Raw genomic sequence first — 21,057 nt, 5'->3', positions numbered from 1 at the left:
GTCGGCCATTATGTGGTAGCACACATGTAGCAGCTACATGTGTACTATCTAGAAAGAAAGAAATAAAGAAAGAAAGAAAGAAAAAGTGCAAATTGGACACTGTGGATCCAAGTAGTAACGGATAAAGGTGTGTTCAACAGAGAGTCTAATATACGAAAGGATCTCCGAGTCCGCCAACGTTTAGCGCAATGAATTGTGGGAACTCTTGGGATTATCCTCAGTCAAAGATCCTCTACGTGTGTCCAATCTTGTTCACTGACACAGTCTCTGGTCGTGTGTAGGAACGTTGACACGGCGCGGAAACTCTCGCGAAATTAGCGATAGATTCCCCTAAAATGCTATTACATAGCTATTTCCGGGTCATGAGGAGGCTGTCTGGAGCAGGAGGAGGACGAAAGGCGGAGTAATTACTGGAGATATTTTGGACTAAGTGGATTGTTTCGTTAACTGCTGTTCACCACTACTGTGCATGGGGGCAGCAGCTAACTGCACATAGTTAGCTGACCGCTGACACAACAGTCCAGCAGCAGCAGTTACAGCCGGTCACATGAAGTGAATTTGACCCGGAGAAAAGGAGGAGGATGGCGGAGCGGGACACGGGAGATATGCCTCTGCAGTCCTCTTCTGAGGCTGTAAAAAGTTCTGGGACACAGAATTCCTCGGATGAAAACGGACATACTGACAGTCCAGATGACACTCTCTCCCCAACCTCGGTGATTTACTTCAAGGAGGCTTTAAACTCATCGAGCGTGAGGTTTGGACAGACTGGGTCACTGTCCCCTACTTTACTTCGACAGTACGATTTCAAGATTGAACGAATCGAGTCGAAGCGCAAAAGTAAGTGCAAATAAATGACTGGAAAGTCCACATGACCACACGGCTCACAATATGAATCTCTTTATCAGCCTGAATGTTCAAATTCCCACCATATGTTTGTGACTAGGGGTGTAGCTAGCTTGCTAATATAATTAGCTAACTTTGGACTGTCCCTAAACAAGCAGCTCCCTCCTTCCTCATGACTGAAGGAAACCACTACAGTCTGGAAACAGATCAGATTAGAAAGGGTAAAAATACAGCTAATTTAAAATTGTCATCAGCTATTTTCTATCAGTTGAAACAGCGAATGTAAACAAAGCGTGTGGTGTAATTAAAAAAAAAAAGCTCAGTCATAGTGCTAGTGAGAGATTCTACAACAAAATTCTGACTCGTAACAATTAAATTTAATATTAACTTGACATAATTAAATAGGTAATATTGTATTTCAAACTGGCATCGTCGTGGATATCAAGAATTTAATTCAAGATATTTAATGACAAAACCATACTCATAAATGGAACAATTGAGTATCTGAAATATTCCATTCATCCATCCATTTAACACTTTATCCTTATTTATTTAGATACAATTTGTTATAGCTTTTAAGTGTTAAAACAGTTTCCAATAGGTTTTGACATACCTTTCAATAAATCTAATCATCACCTCAAGGGTCATGTGGGGTCAACCAAACCTAGTATTTATTATTCACTATTTATTTAACTTGTGTACACATTTTGCATGTAAATATTGGTAAAATTATGGAGATTTTGTCAGGGTGTGAATACCTCTGGCAAACATGTCAAGCAAAAGAACCTTGCATTTCATTTGTTAAAAGGTTGGTAAAGGTCTACATGGTCTAAAACTGCAAAAATCAATTGATTACATGAACTTGATATCTTTGATCAGTTATAATTTATCATTTTCTTTCAAACTGAAATGTTTGTGGTTGCAATTTTGTAATTGCAAGTGTTTGTCTGATTTGTGGTTGTGATGCATGTGTTTTGTTTTGAGTCATGGCTGTGTTTATATAGCACCTTTCTAGTCTCGATAACCACTTTAATCTCTATATATTGTAGTTTGCCATTCACCCGCATCCACTCACATTCCCACAGTGCATCCATGTGCAGCATTTTTCTATTCCACATCTCATATGGCGACAGCCACCAGGAGCCCAAGAAGGCTAAGCGTCTTGCCCATCACATAGTGTGTGGATCACATCACTAATGTAAATATCATCATGTCAATAATCATTACAGACTGTTTCTAAAAGTAAATTTTAACATTTACTTTTTAGCTATGCACCATTTCTTTCACAGCTCTTGGATTAGTCCCACTCGTCTTTCTTTACTTTAAGCATCTCACTTGTTGTACAAATTATTAATCTTGGACAAAAGGCGAGGGAACCTCCTAGACAGGTAATTATTACCTGACTTGAGGTAGTCGGGTAATAATAACATTTCAAGAAATTACTTTGCATTAACACAGTGACATCACAATCAATAGCTCATTAAAGTTTTATCCCCAGTACTTCTGTATTCAATACCATCCTATATCTGTCCAACCTCCTCCATGTGGCCACTCCCTCTTGTACCCTTAAGATCAACCCCTCCATCCACTTGACTGTCCCCTCCAACTGTTTCACCACCATGCTCTGGAACTCACTACCAGCTGAACTAAGAAATATTATTCCACTTCCACTCTTTAAATCCACACCCAAAATGCTTCAGTTTAAGATTGCTTTCTCTCTGTGATCTCAATTGCACTGTAACCTGTTAAACCTGTTTTTTTAATTGTTTTTTTTGTACTTTTCTTTATTCACTATTTGGTGTCCTTGAGTGCTAAAAGGTGCCTATTAATGAAATGTATTAGCATTATTAAATTAGCTTCACAAAATACCCTTTACTCTACACATAGCAGTCATTTAGATGTGCTTTGCTTACAACCAAACACATAGTGAGATGGAACCTAAATACTGACTTTTGCTGCTTCTTGCAGCTGACAGCTTTTTATTTCCCCAATAATGTTGATTTATTTTTGCAATTGGGCAGTAAACAATTTTAATATGAGTAATGTGATTTCACTGAGCGCAACCCTTAATTACCTCTGCTTCATCGTCACTTGTGCACCAAACCAAAATCTGTGTGTTAATGTTTCTTATGCTTTTGGAAATTAAAAACTAGAAATTTTACACTTGGCATCCCGACATAGAAATTGAATTGGCACAATAGCCATTTACATCCAGGATATTTGGCATAATTGCACATTTTGCTGTTGGTGTTTTGCTGTGTTGCTGCAGGCTGTTCAATAATTGCGTTTTCAAAATAAGAGGCATCTGTTTCACGTCAGGGGAGGCTGTTGATGTTTGCAAGACTGATGAGTTCTCTGCTGCATTATTAGCATTGGTTGAGCACTCTTGGGACCCCCCACCCCCTTCTTTTTTTTACGCATGCACCATCTGCTCACGTGACCAGTGTGTTGCTGTACCCAGCACTACTGTCAGCCATCTTGGTCTACACCCACCCAGTGCATTCACTGCGGTGCACAGGCAGTCCAATCAGAGTGAACCGGTGTGAAGCTGATCAGAGGAGGCCTGTGTGATTTTTTTTTTTCCCAGCACGCATTATAAATCCCCTGTCTGCACAAAAGGGATAACAGGAGGTCAAAGAAAAGGAGGAGGAGGTGGAGAAGGCAGCGTATTCCACTCAGTTGTAGCGAGGAGGAGAGAGGGATGCAGACATAAAGAGGAGGAAACGCAGCACCCTCTCAAACACCTGCTAAAAGCTGCTGCTAAGGGCCTTCCCCCATCTTGGCCTGTTCTCCCTTTTGTGTTGATGCTCTTTCATCCACTCTGATTTCTTCTTTTCCTGGACCTGTTGTTTTTTCGTGCGCCTTCACTGGTTCCTGGAACAAAACTCTGCTGCGCCTTTTTTCCCCCGGTGGTGTTGGTTTTGCCTCACATCAGCTGAGTCATCATGTCTGATCTGACACCACAGAGCGAAACCCCGACTCCCACCACCGACAAGATCACCCAGGCTGCCCGGGAGACCATTTATCTCTGCAACTTTCGCGTGTCTGTTGACGGCGAGTGGCTTTGTCTTCGCGAGCTCAATGACATCTCCCTCACACCAGACCCAGAGCCAGCCCATGAAGGTAATGTAGTGGATTAACTTGGTGTCCGAGGATACGTGTGGGCACTGTGTGATCTCTGTTAGGGCGTGGTGGTGCACAAGGTCCCCAGACGATGTACATTTCACCCTGTCAACTGTGGTCATTTGCCCGATTTGAGCTGTGTCATGATGGATTTCAGGCGAGGGGTTTTGAGCAGCATCACACAGCAGGATGACGTTGTTTGGAAATAAGACGGGGATGGGCGACAAAGCAACCCGGAAGTGTTGGTTGATTTGATAATGTATGGGGTTGGAGTAAATCGAATTTATAGCAGGTACTCTCGTCATAATATTTATTGCCAGTTTTCTGTGCTTCTTGGAAATATTACAGTTGCTGAAGACATAGGATTTATCTTTGTTTTTGGTCGAATGTTTTGGTTTTTTTATTTTGTCACACACCAGATTGGATGAAGCAGCTGAATCCATATATTTACATTTTTGACAGTGAGTTGTACTGTGTTTTAGCTTTTATTGAGAACACAGTACACACTTTGTTGTATGCTATTCTTCACAACAGATGTTCTCAAATGCAATCCTTATCTCTTGCCACACCTTCTCTTTTGTTGCAGGCAGGTCCACAGTCTTCATAATAAAGGGAGCAAATCAGTCTTTTCCTGCTGGCAAATTCATCACTGCAGTTCTTTAACCTCGAGCTCAGAAGAAGATCAAGTGTAATATTACAGATGATAATTAACAGTCACTAAACCTTGTAAGATAAACTCTTATATTAGATTATTGTGTTAATTAAAGTGATGTTAGATGTTTACTTTGGCAGTGAGTTGACCTGTTGTACTGAAACTGTCAGGCTCGCTGCAGAACTATTTCAACAGTTTTAAGTGACATTTGCCATTTATTTTGAATTCACTTTTTTGGTACTTGGTCTTGCACACATCCTTGTGAGAAGCCAACTAAACCTGAGCTAATGGGAAGTTTTATTTTATTTTCTCTTCAGAGTTTTTAGAAATGCAAATTTACGAGAACTTGTTGATAACCAACAAGATTTGTTCATTTCTAATGTTTGTTTAAATCTGGAAATTCACTTCACAACATCTAAAGCACTCAATAATAATTATGATCATTAAAGAATTATTATTATTGCATGTTATACAGTGAGACCAGTCTCTTACATGATATGGACAAAATGAGAATAACAAAAAATGGAATATTCCACATTCACATTCAGTACTGTATAGTGCTGCAAATAACAATTAATTATTTTCTCTAGTAAATTATTAGTGGTTTGGTCCATAAAATGTCACAAAATATTTCATGATATTCTCAAATGTTACCAAAATTATTCAGTTTTAATGATTTATTTGTTGTATGGAGCGAATAAACCAGAAAATACTAACATTTATGAAGCTGAATGTTGTTTGTGGAAACTAAACTACGGACAGAATGTTTACCAATATGTTTAAACATGTAACAATGTTAACGAATGCTAGAGGATGGTACGGTCTCCTCGACTAAAAGCCTCTGCTATGAGCTTCCATAAATAATGCATTTGGCCTTCATGTATAGATGGATCAGGCCAAGAATTAAGTGTTTATTGTAGCCAGTCTCATGTTTCAGACTCCAAGATGACACTATTTTATGATCAAAATGAATTCTCTTCTTTTTGAACTTGTTAAAAAGCTGTTTCTTTATCACCTTGCACAGTATTTTTACTTTCCAATGACACTACTTTTGCTTCCTGGAAACATTGATTTTGTTGTAAAATCTGACTCAGTTGTGGATATGTTTAGCTCCAAACTCATTCCTGCTGCTTGATCACTGTCTGTGTCATCTCTACAAGGAGTTCAATTAACTTTTTGTTGTGTTTTCTCTTTTTTTGTCCTTCTTTAGATCCTAAGGATCCCATTGCCATCGAAAGGCTTAACTTGATGAACATGGCCAAACTGAGCATCAAGGGCCTGATTGAGTCTGCTCTAAACCTGGGACGCACACTGGACTCTGACTATGCACCTCTCCAGCAGTTCTTTGTCGTGATGGAGCACTGTCTGAAGCATGGCTTGAAAAGTACGTAGGTGTCACACACTGTCATCTGTTTAGTAATAACTGTTTACATTTATTCATTTCCAGATTACATTTAAAATCCACAGTTTGTGTAGAGATAATACATTATAAAACCATGCTCAGCCATCATATTCAAAAGCCAAAAGGGAATGTTAAAGTGTTTATTCGTTTTCTTTCCCAAATACTTCCTGGTTGGCTTGTTGTTTAATTAAGTCAGTCACAGTGTGTGGTGACTCAATGACCCAGTTTTCTGAAACGAAAATATCCCTGCTGTCTCTCAATCACCAGCCAAGAAGACCTTCCTGGGGCAGAACAAGTCATTTTGGGGTGCGTTGGAGTTGGTTGAGAAGCTAACGCCGGAGGCAGGAGAGATCACTGCCAGCGTAAAAGATCTGCCTGGCCTCAAGTGAGTCTGTTAAATAATTTTACTAAAGAAGGCAGACAGGTACCTCCCAGTTATAACTTTTTTGTTACAGTTTGTTTAGTGCAAAAAACAGTGTCCTAAAGATATTGATGGATTTGTTTTAGCCGAAATTACTTCTCCTTTGTTTATACTGCATGCACCTGTTTTAATGTATCATGTGTGAATTAGTTTCCAGTGTCTTTATATCCAATGTCCCTGCTTGATTACAGAACACCTCTAGGTAGAGGACGTGCCTGGTTACGACTGGCTTTAATGCAGAAGAAGCTCTCAGACTACATGAAGACCATCATCAACAGAAAGGACCTGCTCAGGTGTGTGTGTGCGCATGTTGTGTACAAGATACAAGCTGAAAATGTTTCATGCTACAACACCTGACATTAGGACATCAGGATTTCAATATGGAATGACTCCTTCCACTCCTAATTGCTCTGTGAACTCTGTGAAACCACCCTGCTGTCCACTTAAACCCTCATCTCCACTCTGTAGTGAATTTTATGAGGCAAATGCATTGCTGATGGAGGAAGAAGGTGCCGTCATTGCCGGACTACTCGTCGGATTGAATGTCATTGATGCCAACCTGTGTATGAAGGGAGAGGACTTGGACTCACAGGTTATTCTGCTTTCACTTTCGCTTGCATTCACTTCAGTTAGACTTCACTAAGACAAAGGGAACATTCAAACATAAGGGATTTATCACAGTGTTGAGGTGTGTATGGTGTTACTTGGTGTAGTATTTGTTAATTTTCTACATTAAACCTCTCCACAGCACAGTTTACTACTCAGGAAATGTAGTTTCAGATTTGGGAGTGTACTCAGAATCACTGCTATGACTGGCAGCTTGCAATCTGCTTTCTAATCAGTTGTATTCTAAGCACAAGGAAGTGAAACGTCTTCTGTTACACTAATTGCAGGTTGTGTTTTTTTGACTGCTAAGACATTTAAATAACCTGACTGCATTTTAGATTAAAATACATTCCCACATGATCTGTCACGGAATTGTGTGATTGTTGACACCGTTCTTGTTCTTTTATAAAACATCTATAATGTGGTCTCTGTTATCATTGATTTGAATTTTCAAATAACTTCTCTACAGGTCGGGGTGATTGATTTCTCAATGTACCTCAAAGATGGTGGACACAGCAGTAAGAGTGCAGAGGGGTGAGTGCTGCTTCCTGATCTTTAACTAAAGGTATTTTTTTTATTACAGTACAGTCTGATGAACAGTAGTTACAGTGAAGTCTGGGTCTGGAACAGGACTGATATTCCATCCTTTTACATGTTTTTCCACTTTTTGACAGGTTAGATTTTGTTGTTGATGGTTTACCTACATGTAGAATACGGCAGATTAGTGTTGCCTCATTATTAGAGGCATTATTAGAAAACTAAGGATAAGTATAAACAGTAATTCTTCCGTGTTTGACTTCTCTTTGCCCCCCCCAGTGATGGTCAGATCACAGCAATTCTGGATCAGAAGAATTACGTGGAGGAGCTGAACAGACATTTAAGGTTCGTCATAGTGACTGACTCGCCTCACTCCTTGTTTCACCACTCATTTGGCTCCGTGACTCAACAAATTTTTTCTCTCTCTTTTCAGTGCGTCCGTAAATAACCTCCAGGCCAAAGTGGATGCCCTTGAAAAGTCCAACACAAAACTAACAGAAGAGGTGAGCCATAACAAGTTTCCACTCCACTTTTACTTTTTATTAGAAATGTCATCATTTCTGCACTACTGTAAAGCTGCAGGTATTTATTTGTTAAAAGAGCAATTTTGTTGACTTACATTTCCACAGCTTGCAGTGGCAAATAACCGCATCATCACTTTACAAGAAGATGTGGAGAGAGTAAAAGAGGAGAGCTCCTATCAGCTGGAGTCCAGAAAGGTGAATAGTGGCAATTTGATTTAGGTCATTTACTTAACTTGTTCATTAATGACTTTGCCATTGGATAATTCATTCTGAATGTAGTAGAATAACCCCTGACACCTGTCAGAAACATTAGGGCCCCATTTGTAAACTTTTCCAACCACAGACATGGATCCATTAATGTTACCACTGTAAAAGCATTGATTGGGTCTTTAAGATTAAAGTCCATGCAATGTTATATAAATATCTCTTGTGACTCAGTCACCCCACAGGAAAATCTGACAGTAACCACCTTAACTAAATTTGATTTAAAAAGTAACTCTCTCCCACATACAGTATATACGTTATGAAAGAAAATTTTCATTCTTTTTTGTTATGTTTTCTTCAGGCGTTAAGAAGTGACTCAGCGCCAGACGGACAAGCTCTGGGTGAAACGCGCAAGCAGCTCAAAGAGGAAACTCTGCTTAGATTGGTGGGTTTGAGACTCTTCATTATTGGTGTGTGTGTGTGTGTGTGTGTGTGTGTGTGTGTGTGTGTGTGTGTGTGTGTGTGTGTGTGTGTGTGTGTGTGTGTGTGTGTGTGTGTGTGTGTGTGTGTGTGTGTGTGTGTGTGTGTGTGTGTGTGTGTGTGTGTGTGTGTGTTATCTATCTTGGACTTGTTAAGCAAATATGTTAATAACTACTGCAACAGTTTATATTTGCATACAAAGTTTCATAGCCACTGAAAAATGGGGTTTTTGTTTGTAGTTCAAGCATATAGAGCTCCGGCAGCTGACATCACACGACCCTGTCATACCACACTTGGCAAAGCAATGCCATTTTGTGAGGGAGCTCTGCTGTTCAATTCCATAGACATTTATAACTGGCAGCGTATATACCAGGTGATATAACTCGTCTCTTCACAGGCTGTAGCTGTTGTGCACTGTGATGACAAAACGGGCAAATCATTTTAATCGCATCACCAAAGCGCTTGAGACGGCAGAGTTGGATCACTGCCATAAAATGTGCTCAAAGCGCGCACAGAAGCCGTGGCAAAGTGGTTTAGAATCTGATGCTAACTGACTTAAATATCGTGTTTATTTTACACGCTTCTGTTGCAAAGTGTAAGTGTTCTCCAGAGAAGGATGAGGGAACGTTTATCAGAAAGTTGAAGATGTCAAGATACTGCATGCCTGGACTAACATCCTCTTTGTCGGTTTCCATACGTGTGAAAAGCATCACAGGAGAATTATAAGGAGCAGATATATTCACTCTGTCGGGTTCTGTGATATGTCGCTCGAGCTTTGTGGATTTAAAGTGAACACATTTTTCTCGTCATCTTCATGTTAAGAAGCTAAGAATGATGTCTGTGCAGGATGTTGAAAAGGAGCTGGAGGTGCAGATCGGTATGAAACAGGAGATGGAGCTGTCCATGAAGATGCTGGAGAAAGACATTTGTGAAAAGCAGGATGCTCTGGTGGAGCTCAGACATCAGCTGGAAGACCTCCATACCATCAACCAACAGCTCACCCATAAGTCGCAGGTAAACGCTACATTTATGACTAAACCATATAACTGATCTGTCTTTAAATTTAAATAAATATCTATTTTAATAAGATTGGTACAAGAGCAGTGAACCCAGGTCCAAGAATTCAGTCTGGGAAAATAGTCTTAATTTTGTTTTGATTTAAATTTCTTATAAATGTCTGATTTAATTCTCTCACACTTTACTCAAAATGTTTCAACTTCATTTTAATTGATTTGAGGGGCCTGTTTTATTCCATATCTGGTCTCATTTTCCAATTCCATAAACAACACTGTGTGTGCCAAAGTGCTGTGCAGTCACATACACAGTCACATAGAGGATACAAAATCATTTGGAAAAGTCACCTAGGTCATAATCATTTTCAGTAGTTAGCTGTAGGCAAATAACTGAAGAAGCCACTTAGATGAGAGGTGACACATCTTCAAACTTAATAAGCAAGTCCAGTCCCCTACAGCCAACTATGTTCTCCAAAAAGCTTGAAAACTTGATCCACTGCTCTGATACTACCACTCGCTGTCAAATCAAATGCAGATAAATGATACCTATAATGAACAAAGGCACTGATTTTAACTCTACCCCAGTTATGGACTGCTAAAACACATACATAAAATCTAATAAAAAAAAAAAAGATATCATCTTGAGGATGGACACCACTTGACTCACATGGCTCATGTTCCTCAGAGCACCGATGCCAGCTCTAAACAGAAGAGTGAAGTTATCGCTCGCATGGAAGATAAAATAAACCAGATGACTGGGACTGTAAAACAGCTGGAAACCAGGTGAGAGCGGTCAAACGCCACCATAGTTCATATTTTTGTATTATGGTCACAGTTTTTTAACTACAAAAATCTCTTATTGTCCCTGTTGTTTTCCCCATCCACCTTCTCTGTCATTATTATTATTTTATTTTCATTTATTTTTTGACATTATTTATTTATCCTTTCTATTAAATCAGTGAGAAACATCTGGTGAAACAGGCCAGAAACTTGAACTCAGCAGCAGGGAAGCTGCTGCAGCTGCAGCAGTAGTGGAAACTCTCCGCCTGTGCTGCCTGCTTTCATAAATCTGAATACAAACACATACAACCCCGTCCAATATAGAAATAACCATAACTAAGATGTTTTCTTTTCTGTACGATGCTCCTCTGTTGTCGAAAACAAAAGAGCATCTTGCCACAACCTTTTGCAGTGGCTCTCCAGCATCAGCTTTGAGTAGTGTGGACTGAATCGACCCTTTTAGCTGCTCCCAAGTCCTTGTGTTTGCTGACAGATGTGTTCATCACATCCGAGTTATTCCTTTATTTGGTAGACATTTCTTTAAAATACACTCATTGATAAATGTAGGCAACGGTAAGACATATACATGGCATGGTGTCTGAATGTCCACTGTGGAAAGGTTTGACGATGTGATGGACTGATGACGATATTATGTGCCAATGGACACATCCTGGATATTTGGGTAGTAGTGGACGTGCTGTAATGTTTTGAAGAATTCAACCTCTACCAGAGACTGTGCTTGAATATTTTTAACCCACACAGACCGAGCAGCTGTTTCGAGACTGACATCCAAGCGTTTTGTTGACATTTTGTTGAGCCTCATTCGAGTGGGGAATGCCAGGACAGGAGCAAAATATCATAAGACAAATAGGGCAAGATTAATTTATTAATTTTGAATTGTATGTGAGCATAACATTGGTGTAAACTGTAGTGATCATTAGGCTAATAAAGCAATACACAAAAGTGGCCTGCTTCATCTTCTTTAGTTTCACGTTTGTCCTCATTCAGTTTCAGTGTTCCATTTTATTTATTTTTTTTTTTAATCCTTTCTTGTTTGTTGTTGTTTTTCCAACCACATTTCTTTTGTCAAGTTTTCATTTTGTCCATAAGTTTGTGTTAACCCCACTCACCCCTAACCAGATGCAAACACGCTGAGAGAGAGAAGGATCTGGCTCTCGAGGCTAACCGGCTCTTCAAACAAGAGTTTGGAGACAAAATTGAGAGTCTGCAGGAGGAGGTGGAGCAGCTGAGGAGGCACAGGTAGGAGATAGTAATAAAGCTTTTAATTAGTCAAGTCTGCTTTTTGGCACTGTCAATGTCGTGTATCTTATACATATGTGCCATTCAGCTCCAAAAACACACTGATACACTGGGCCACATGCACAGACCTTCCTCTCTCTATTGCCTGTGTATTAATCTGCAGCTGTAACCAGAAAAAATACACTTTCCTCCTTTTTAAAGACTTATTGCTAAATATTACATTGCCCATAGCTTTAAATGTGAATAACATTTGTACATTTAAACATTTATACTTCACGTGAGAGACTTGAAAAATCCTTTCCAACTCACTAACATACATTTGTGATTTATTTTATAATATGCCACAATGGGGAGCCGCATCTTTCCTTCATGACTTTAATTAAATTATTTTCCCCAAAAAAATGTATCCCAATTCTTGTTGTCTAATTGTCACGTCTTGGCAATTAGCTGTTATTTACAACTGAGGGACATGTTAAAACTGTGACACACACCACGTCACATCCTGGTGATGCATGTTCATTTAAATTGAATCCGTCTGGTGATGTTTCAGGTGGAACTTGGAACAAGAGCTGAGAAAAGAGCGAGAGCGAAGGAGTGAGCATCAGCTCAACCCTACGTCCAGGCCCTCCAGTGCTCCTCAGCGGGAGAGGAGACTCCCGGAGAGCATGCCGAAAGTACGCATGCACTCACATTTATGCTCCAGTGAAGCCGTCTGCTTTATTCCCTTATGTTAAATGTGATTTTGTTTTTTCCTACAGCTACTCCCAGAGTCACTGCCAGTCAAGAGCGAGTCTGACCAGCTGCACAGTGGACAGGAGGACAAAACCAGTCTGAGCTCCAGCTTGTGAGTTGTTTAGATTTTGCATATTTTTAAAAAAAAAAGAAAAAACTGTACATTAATGCTAACCTGTTTAACATATCTTATATCTCTGCCTTTTAGGTCCTTGTCATATCATGAGGATGAGCTGGTAAGGATTTAACTTTCACAAAACACACAAACTTATTTATGTTGTGAAATCTTTTTTCTTTTTTTTTTTGTCCAAAATAAAAAACCAAACCTGTTTTATACATTGACTTCTGGCAACACAAACACATAATGGTCAAGTTGTTTCCTTTGTTTTCCTGTTTCATCAAGATGCTTAAGTTAACAGTTAAAGAGTAACTAAACCGTAAACCACCAGTCTCTATGGTTCATAGAAGTGGAAGAAGATATATCTAAGATAATATGATAGTTGTTTAAAAAAATAAAAAAATGCAATGCTGACGCAGTGAGCAGAAATGTATATTTTTTTAGATATTATTTTTTTAATTTGTTGATCCAGGTGCACATCTTATACATATTGTGATAGAAATGACTTTACCTTCTGCCTCTAGTTACTGCATTAAAATGTTGTAGTCCATGTTTGCGTCACTGGTTCACTCTTTCTATATTATAATATTTAATGAACAAATTTCTGCAGGAGGAGTTGTTTGTGGCGATAAGTCCATCCATGTGTACGATGTGTGAACAGGAAGACTCGCTCCTGAAGACAAAGGTACAATGGGTTTCTCACTTTAAGTGGATAGTCTGCAGTATGTACTGTACATCTCACCATTCTTATCCATTTAAGTGAAACAAAATTTAGTGTAATTATTAGTTAAAGTTCATATACTTTATACAGTACAGTCATTGTACATATCCTATCTCAACTTGACCAACACCCTGATTGGGTAAAGTGTTGTGGAATACCTGAGGTGTGTCTTATGGCGTGTTCCACCGGCTCGACTTGCTTTGCCTTGGCACGGCTTGGTTATATTTTTCCACAAAGATAGTACCTGGTTCCAGGTATTTTTTGTAGTACCTGCTCTAGGGAAGTTCCAAGCAAGCTGAGTTGGTACTATGTGTGACGTCGCCAGACTGCCAGCCACTGATTGGTCAGAGTGCCGTCACAGGAAGAGACGTCTGACACAAGAATCAAGCCGAACAATACCGAACTGTTGATCAGTTAAAAATACTTACTAATCCTAAAATGTGAGTTAATCTCCAACAATTACCAGGATCACATTTAATTTACTGATTCTAATGATTGAGTTACATGGAGTTACAACAACTGCTTTACAAGTCACTAGTCACTCATTTGTGTCAAAGTCAGACAGTTTCATGCAGCCGTGCTGTGATGACTCCGCCCACGTTGAGTAGGTACTATTTTTATAGTGGGAAAAGCAACCTAAACCGTGCCATGCCGCGGCGAGTCAAGGCGAGCTGGGATCATAGTGGAAAAGGGTCATTAAATTTACTGTCGGTCTAAAACCGAGAGAACCAGGTCACTAAAAACACTCTGGATTAGTGTTTCACTGACTGCAACAACTACGGAGCTAATCCATTTCAGTGTCCATTTTCTTGAGTGAAGTGAGGACTTGGTTGACAATTGCTTTGGAGCACCGCTTACATTCTTGAGCATCGACTGTGGTGTTAAGTTGCTTTCCCTTTTTTTTTTTTTTTGGTTCTCCAGATACAGTGTAAGAACTGCAGCGGTGTTTTCTGCGAGAGCTGCGTATCTAATCAACTGCCGTTACCTTCCTCCATTCTCCCAGAGACGGTGTGCACCACCTGCTACTCTCTGTTACTCCAGCAGTACGCTTCAACACCAACATGAGCGCACTCGTGTAGAGCAGAGGCATTGATGTGTGAAACTGGCACTGCAAAAATGCACTTTTCTTTTTACTTCAGGGCCTGATATGTCATGAAGGATCTCAGTCTTGAACTGTGTTGGATATTTTAATTACTTCAAAGTTAACAAAGTTCACATCTGAACACGTGTGCCATTAAGAGTTGTGTACATGCAGGTTTTTATTTGATTCTAACGCTTGTCATCAACGCTTTGCTTTTTGACAGTGCATGTTGAGCTGCTGGAGGACGTGGGGGTATTTTGCACTTACTCAGCTGGAGGTTGCACCAGTTTGGCCATGTTGTGAAAATGACAGGAATCATCTCATTCATTCATTCAAAAAAAATATCTTGATTTCTAACGGTGTATTCTAAAGGGAATGTTTACAAATTAGGTTTTTTTAACCTCACTTTTAAAAGATAAAAGGAAAAGTTTGTTTTTTTTCTCACTGCAGTTTAATTATACATTATCAGAACACGACACGTGTTTGGCGATTTACTCAGATTCAAGGGACTCAAAACATATTTGACCAAAATGATGTTAACTATGTGACTTTGAGAGAAACTATTGGGCAAAACTCAACTTTTAAATTGTTTGAAAAAAATAATTTTATTTAAATATTTGTCCATGTTTTCAAAGTTAATTAAGACATATCATCTTATGAAAACCAAAACACTGTACAAATCATTACCTATAAACACAGACAGTGTAAGACACTTTATCTCCTGTCATCACAATATTCATGTCTGCGACTGTAGCACTGTCAAAGGAATAGTTCAACAGTCTGCTTTCTTGCCAAGAGTGAAATATGATTGATACCATTGCCTTGTATGTTAATTATGAAGCTACTGTAATGAGAAAATGAGCTGTCAAAATTACTGTAAACGGGTAAAGAGGTAGATCTTTGTACCTATTTTCAGTCCTGGTGGATGCAGCTCCAGATTTAAAGTAGCCTTCTTGGCAAGAACACATTTTTTCCCAAATTGACGGGCTGTTCCTTTAAGTTTACAAAGATAGTTACTGTAAGTGTTCTGGGTTCATTTTCTCTTTTACTGGCAAAACAAATCACTTAATCTCATCTGCATCAGGGTGGCGTTGAGGTTCAAATCTGGATTATTCAAGTTTTTCTTGGCATCTTCAGTTTGGCATATAATTTAATTTTATGCCACATTTGTGTCTGTTGGTTTATAGGAAGAGGAATCAGAAGCAGTTTAGCCAATTATCATGCAAGATGTACGGCTTATTCAATAAACTTTCATCACATTTCTCTTCTGTATGGCATCATATTTTTTATATCTCTATTTCCTCTTATGACAAAAAACCTGGGAGTCTCTCATGACATCCGATTGTAGGCTTTCACCACATTTTAGCACCTTTTACTAAATTTGCTTATTCTGATAAATCAATTTTTAATTCATCCAAAACTGTATTGGACTTCATCCTGTTAAATGATGACAGGTCGTACCATTTCTGTGACACCAGGTATGTTTATTGTCTGACGTTCACATGGAAAATAAATACAATGGTCCTCTGTTGTGTGTCTGCTTTCAACTGTAAGAGAAAGAAATGTGTTATATCAATGAGGACAGAACAACAACACAGTTTCTCTTCAAATTAGCAAGAGTTTATCTAACGTGATTAAAATGTGTTATAGGAGCAAAGGAATTGAATGTGTTCTTAATTCTTAAAAAGAAAATTGTTAAACCTTACCTCTCCTCAGAGTCCGATAGAGAGTTCAAGAATAATTCAATGTATCTTCCCCCTGAAAAAAAGGGGCAATATTTACATGTTGAGCGTTACAATAGTCATTACATATAATTAGTCTGTAGGGGGCGTAAGGAATTTGAATATTTTAATATACATTAATGTACGAAGAAGATACAACAAGCTGTTTGTGGTGTGAAGTCTCTTCAACTGTCTCACCTATATACTGTTTGTCTCTGGACATGGCTGCCACAGCATCCTCGTAGCTGGTGAAGTAAACGTCGGCCTCGCCACTCGGCCTCCCATCATAACCGCATTCCATCAGGATCTTGGACACGACTAGAGGAGAGAAGAACTGCACGGGAAATCACATCTGGTCATCATCTACCGCGACAGTAAAAAAAACAGCTTCACATCTCACCACATTCAGCATCTTTTATGTTTACCTTCACAATGTCTACTCCAGATGCCCTGAAAGGAAGACCTCTCATATGGACGCAATGAATAGCTGCAGCTGAGCTTCGAGGAGGTCCTGATGGAGCGGACACACGACATCGGTTTACATGAACAAATCCAAGTATTATTACAAGACTCTCATGTCCTCGGCTGTGAGTTGAACAGAATTATTTGGTGGTGGTGTGGAGGAGGCTCTTCTATAGTAAGATGATGATCTAAAATCCCCTTACTAGTTATGGGTGAGGCAGCATCATTTTCCATCTTCGTCTTCTCACTCGTGTAAATCTCGTCACTTCTGCTGGGAAACACTTCAATGTAACTGCAAATGTAACCGTGAGAGCAGCAAGTCAACAAGTGCAAACCACAGCTGAGGACTTCCAATTGAAAATGAAAGGAGCATCTGAACAGAGATTAAGATTAATACTTAGTGCAGGATTAAAAAGCTGCTGCACACTTGTATCGTACCGATTTCCTATGACCTCTCTGTCTCTCTGCAGAGCTTCATCCGCCGCTTCCTGGGAGTTAAACTGCACAAAGGCCTCCCCAGTCTTCCTCCCTCTGCGGTCTGTGATGACGTTGATCCCATTCTCCTTTATATCCAAACCTGCACATTAAAGCAAAGAGTTTTTCTAAAATCTAGTATCTTAAAATCTCCATGATACATGACTTTAAAAGCCTTTAATATCTCATGGCTAGAAAATCAGCATTTAATAATTTTACTCTATTAAAAACTTTATGGCATCTCTCATTTTGCTCTTTGTTTTTGATGTAATCAAAGCGGCAAAAATGTAAACATTAGATAAATATTAATAAAAGCTTTTTAAGTAAAAGCTCCAGTGCAGATGTTCCGTCGCCCCCTGAGGAATTCTGAGGAGCGAGGGCTGCTTCTGCTTGGCACCCCCAGTCCTCCACTACCCAGTCACTAAAAGCATTTATCCGATCAATTTGCCGACCATCCAGTTGCAGAATCAGTTGCGCAGGCCCTTAATGGTTACTGCTCTACTTCTGCTTTTCCTCCATAGCACTTCCTGTGTGCTCGGGCAGTCACTTTTCCCAAAAAGATACCTGGATATTCCCCACCTCCCACTCGCTCCCACAAATGTGACGACTTCATTTATAATCAGACAGTCATGCAAGTTTGTTCTCCAGCTTCACTCATTTATATATAAAAGTTATGCACTACAGACAGTTGTTAGTGATGCTAGAATAACTGAAGAGGTTTACCTGTGAAGAACTGGACGATGTCGGCCTCGGTGCAGTTGAAGGGGAGGCCTCTAAGCCTCACCACGCAGCCGTTAGTTGGAGCCTGGAGGGCTTTCGTCAGGATGGCTTCAGCATCACTGTTTGACACTTCGTACACTGCGAAAACACAGAGGGCAGGACTTCCTTTATTATGACATCAAAGACGACAGGAAATGGTATATTATATTTGTATTTGGCAGAGAAGAGACTAGAAACAGCAAAATTGTACATGCATGTGGTCAGATGCATTTAAATGTTTTTTTTAATCTCAAAGAGATGAACCTTCAACATATCGTGGGCCGAGGTACTGCCGGTGCTTTTCTAAAGCTTTGTTGACGTCTTCTTCGTGCTCCATCTCGATGAAGGCTCGACCTGATGGCCTCCCCTGTCTGTCCACGGTAAGATGGATCCCCTTCAGCCCATCCCGAATTCTGCTCTCTGCATTCACAGCACATCAAAATTCAGAACTGTACACGTTTCTATCAGTATCAAAGATGAACTTTCTGATATTTTATTGGGCAATTGCCAACTAAGAATGTAGTTAGATGTTTTAATAAGCAACACATGGCCAATAAATCTACATTCAGCAACCCAACAACAGCAAGAAATGAAAGACAACACAGCTCTATATGGAAAACAAATGTTAAAAAACAAATTCACATCTTTCTCTAGCATTGTTTGGGTTTTACATCTGGACCAAAAATCCAAAGTCTCACCAGAGAAGAACTGCATGAGGTCCTGTGCCGTGCATGACCATGGTAGACCTTTCACCTGCACAATGTACAACTCCTTCTTCTCCAGCGCTGCATCAGACTGATAGGTGGGCAGCGGAGGGTATACGTCCTCATGTGGTGGTCCTGTCTGGAAGACATGGTGTGGCGTATGTTGATGCATGAGTTGACTGTTTGATGTCAAACAGCTGAAACTACTGCGATGATACATTTAGTTTTTCTTTATTATAAACACCGGTCCTTAAGTCTTCTCAAACACTCCCAGTCACTACATCTGCATCCAGTAGAAATCCTTAAAACTGCAGTGGGTGGGATCTCTGACTGATAGCTCTGTCCTGAGAGTCTCTCGTGAACGTGAAAGGACAGACTCACTTGTTTCATCACTCTAATGATCCAAGGCAATCTCCATCTCTGAAACTCTACCAATATTAACCTATGTTTTATTTTTGGTTTTTAGTGTATAGAAACCCGAATGTAGGGCCAAACGGTTGGTGCAGTAGTTCCTGGGAATTAGGTAAATTGGACACTCTAAATTGACCACAAGTGTGAGGTTGATTGACTGTTTGTCTCTATATGTGGCCCTGTGATGGACTGGGTGCCTATCGCCCTATGTCAGCTGAGATTGGCACAGCAGCAACAAAGTGATTATACACGTATACAAACATTGTTGTGAATAGTACATTCAAGTTTTGACAGTAAACTTTTCAAAATGTTACGCATTCAACCTTCAGTGCTGAACATGTGCGGCCCGCCACTTAGTTATGCTTTACTACTGTACGTTTTTATTTATTACTAGATTAATCTTGCGTCATAAATATGTTTAAATTGTGAGCTATTTATCGTTCATGTCAAAACAAGCACTTCTATTTGGAAACTATGCGAAATATCATCATGAATATTGTTATTTTGATATCTTTTTCCTCAAAAACTTGTAGTAGGACAAGTCGTACAGTGAAATGTGATTGTCTCTGTCTGTCTCAGTGTATGTGTCTCACCTTGGTACAGAAGCTGAACTGGCTGTTTTCTACCGCAGACCGGACCTGGCAAAGTCTCTGCACGTAGCCCGTCTGAGTCGCTGGTGTCCAGGTTCGCTGCTGGATAAATCCGCCTCTTGTTGTGACTCTCCTCGGTAAAGGTACCTTCTGAACTGCGACACAGCGCCGCAACAAGAACATCATGGATTGACTGGCCCGCGACATGATGGAGGTACTATCGCATCAGAGGAGCAGTCAGTAGCACTTAAACCGGTGTGTAAACGAGCCTTGTGACGTCTGTTTTTCTATGGAGGTAGCCAGTTAGCCACTGGTTTAGCATGTGGCTCGGAAGCATATTACAGACTCACGTGGTTTAGTCAAGGGCAAACTTTGAACACTATCGTCAAGTTATCAATGGTGTGCTCTAATTTCTGGTTTGGAATTTTCAAAATAAAAGTCTAAACATTTAAAACAATCAGAGTAATCGTGCTTTTTACAATTAGTTAATGCATCATCAGTTACTGGTGATTTACATGTGGCTATGGCTCAGTGGTACAGTGGTTTGTCATTCAATGTTGTGGGTTCAATCACAGCTCCACGAACAACTTTAAATGAAATGATTTTTAAATGGTATGTTTGACAGGAAAACACTGCACATACACCCGCTTAATGCATGTGATAGTGAATGTGAGAAAATAACTGTAATATTATAATAATAATAATAATAATAATAATAATAATACTAAGTGTAGCCTTAGTTTGCAAGAGATAACAGAAGTAAGAGTAAGAGCAGCTGCATTTTTACATTTTAATACTCGAATTTATCAATGTTCAAAAAATATATATTCAACCTCTCTAGTAAGCCAACCAACGTTTTTAATTAGAAAGCAACACAGGATGTGATGATTAGTTGAACTCTTTCAAACTTGACAACATTTTCTCCCTGTATAACTTCCTCTATCTCGTTCTGCCTCATAACAATATTTCACTTACACTGCCACCTACAGGTTAGGGTGACTTTGCATCCACATAATATTCATGACGTAGTTTGTCAGAAACAAAACCATTTTCATTCTTGCAACTCATCCGCAGTGGTTAGAATTTTGAACTGATACAATTAAATGCTAATTTTATCAATAGTAAAATGTGATGTAACTATGTGAAGAAACATGATTGAGTGTAGTATTTCTGCAGTGGCAATAAAATGTGAACATAGATTCATAATCAATCTGTGAAGTACCACAAATTTACATATTTGGTCAACATGCAGATCATTGTGTAAGGGGAACTTGTAATATATGCATAAATCAGACTCAAAAATATTGTACCATACAAGTAATTTTTAATAAGTGTTACATTCACAAATTCATCTTGCAATGGATGGTGGACAATATGCCATATGCAACTAAAATGCCAGTTTGTAAGTGTAATAATTTCCATTCTGCATGTTTAACCCC

The 21,057-nt window shown here is 39.5% G+C and overlaps 2 protein-coding genes across 5 annotated transcripts; one reads left to right on the top strand and one right to left on the bottom strand.

Moving 5' to 3' along the window:
• Window positions 1-264: 264 nt before the first annotated feature.
• On the top strand, window positions 265-15,760 carry rufy3 (RUN and FYVE domain containing 3). Of its 4 annotated transcripts, none has more exons than XM_044025783.1 (18): window positions 265-837; window positions 5,829-6,002; window positions 6,288-6,405; window positions 6,633-6,734; window positions 6,910-7,033; window positions 7,517-7,581; window positions 7,864-7,929; window positions 8,018-8,087; window positions 8,214-8,303; window positions 8,674-8,757; window positions 9,639-9,806; window positions 10,491-10,588; window positions 11,726-11,845; window positions 12,396-12,519; window positions 12,604-12,689; window positions 12,786-12,813; window positions 13,306-13,380; window positions 14,338-15,760. In XM_044025783.1, the coding sequence occupies exons 1-18, from the start codon at window positions 582-584 to the stop codon at window positions 14,479-14,481; spliced, it is 1,992 nt and encodes a 663-aa protein (XP_043881718.1). In that variant the 5' UTR covers window positions 265-581; the 3' UTR covers window positions 14,482-15,760. The 4 variants fall into 4 exon arrangements, with proteins under 4 accessions (XP_043881718.1, XP_043881720.1, XP_043881719.1 ...); XM_044025784.1 differs by lacking the exon at window positions 265-837 and adding an exon at window positions 3,330-3,966; XM_044025785.1 differs by lacking the exons at window positions 11,726-11,845; window positions 12,396-12,519; window positions 12,604-12,689; ... (1 more) ...; window positions 13,306-13,380; window positions 14,338-15,760 and adding an exon at window positions 10,765-11,551 and having other exon boundaries at window positions 270-837.
• A 200-nt stretch (window positions 15,761-15,960) lies between these two features.
• Window positions 15,961-19,988, bottom strand: grsf1 (G-rich RNA sequence binding factor 1). Its single transcript, XM_044025787.1, has 10 exons — window positions 19,622-19,988; window positions 18,612-18,756; window positions 18,178-18,333; window positions 17,878-18,012; window positions 17,119-17,257; window positions 16,884-16,972; window positions 16,644-16,729; window positions 16,417-16,552; window positions 16,204-16,255; window positions 15,961-16,044 (listed from the first exon to the last, which is right to left on the bottom strand). The coding sequence occupies exons 1-10, from the start codon at window positions 19,823-19,825 to the stop codon at window positions 16,041-16,043; spliced, it is 1,146 nt and encodes a 381-aa protein (XP_043881722.1). The 5' UTR covers window positions 19,826-19,988; the 3' UTR covers window positions 15,961-16,040.
• Between the last annotated feature and the right edge of the window lie 1,069 nt (window positions 19,989-21,057).

The sequence above is a fragment of the Solea senegalensis genome, linkage group LG5, assembly GCF_019176455.1.
Source record: "Solea senegalensis isolate Sse05_10M linkage group LG5, IFAPA_SoseM_1, whole genome shotgun sequence".
Taxonomy (NCBI): domain Eukaryota; kingdom Metazoa; phylum Chordata; class Actinopteri; order Pleuronectiformes; family Soleidae; genus Solea; species Solea senegalensis.
The sequence above is the reverse complement of the archived record's forward strand: the minus strand, read 5'-3'. Positions and strand labels throughout refer to the sequence as shown.

Coding starts and splice junctions, on each gene's coding strand:
- grsf1 (XM_044025787.1), bottom strand. CDS start 19,825: ATGTCGCGGGCCAGTCAATCCATGATGTTCTTGTTGCGGCGCTGTGTC. Junction 17,258..17,877: donor CATCGTCCAGTTCTTCACAG/GTAAACCTCTTC, acceptor TTTAATGTGCAG/GTTTGGATATAAAGGAGAAT. Junction 16,553..16,643: donor CTGGAGTAGACATTGTGAAG/GTAAACATAAAA, acceptor TTTCCCGTGCAG/TTCTTCTCTCCTCTAGTCGT.
- rufy3 (XM_044025783.1), top strand. CDS start 582: ATGGCGGAGCGGGACACGGGAGATATGCCTCTGCAGTCCTCTTCTGAG. Junction 10,589..11,725: donor GTAAAACAGCTGGAAACCAG/GTGAGAGCGGTC, acceptor ACCCCTAACCAG/ATGCAAACACGCTGAGAGAG. Junction 12,814..13,305: donor CATATCATGAGGATGAGCTG/GTAAGGATTTAA, acceptor AAATTTCTGCAG/GAGGAGTTGTTTGTGGCGAT.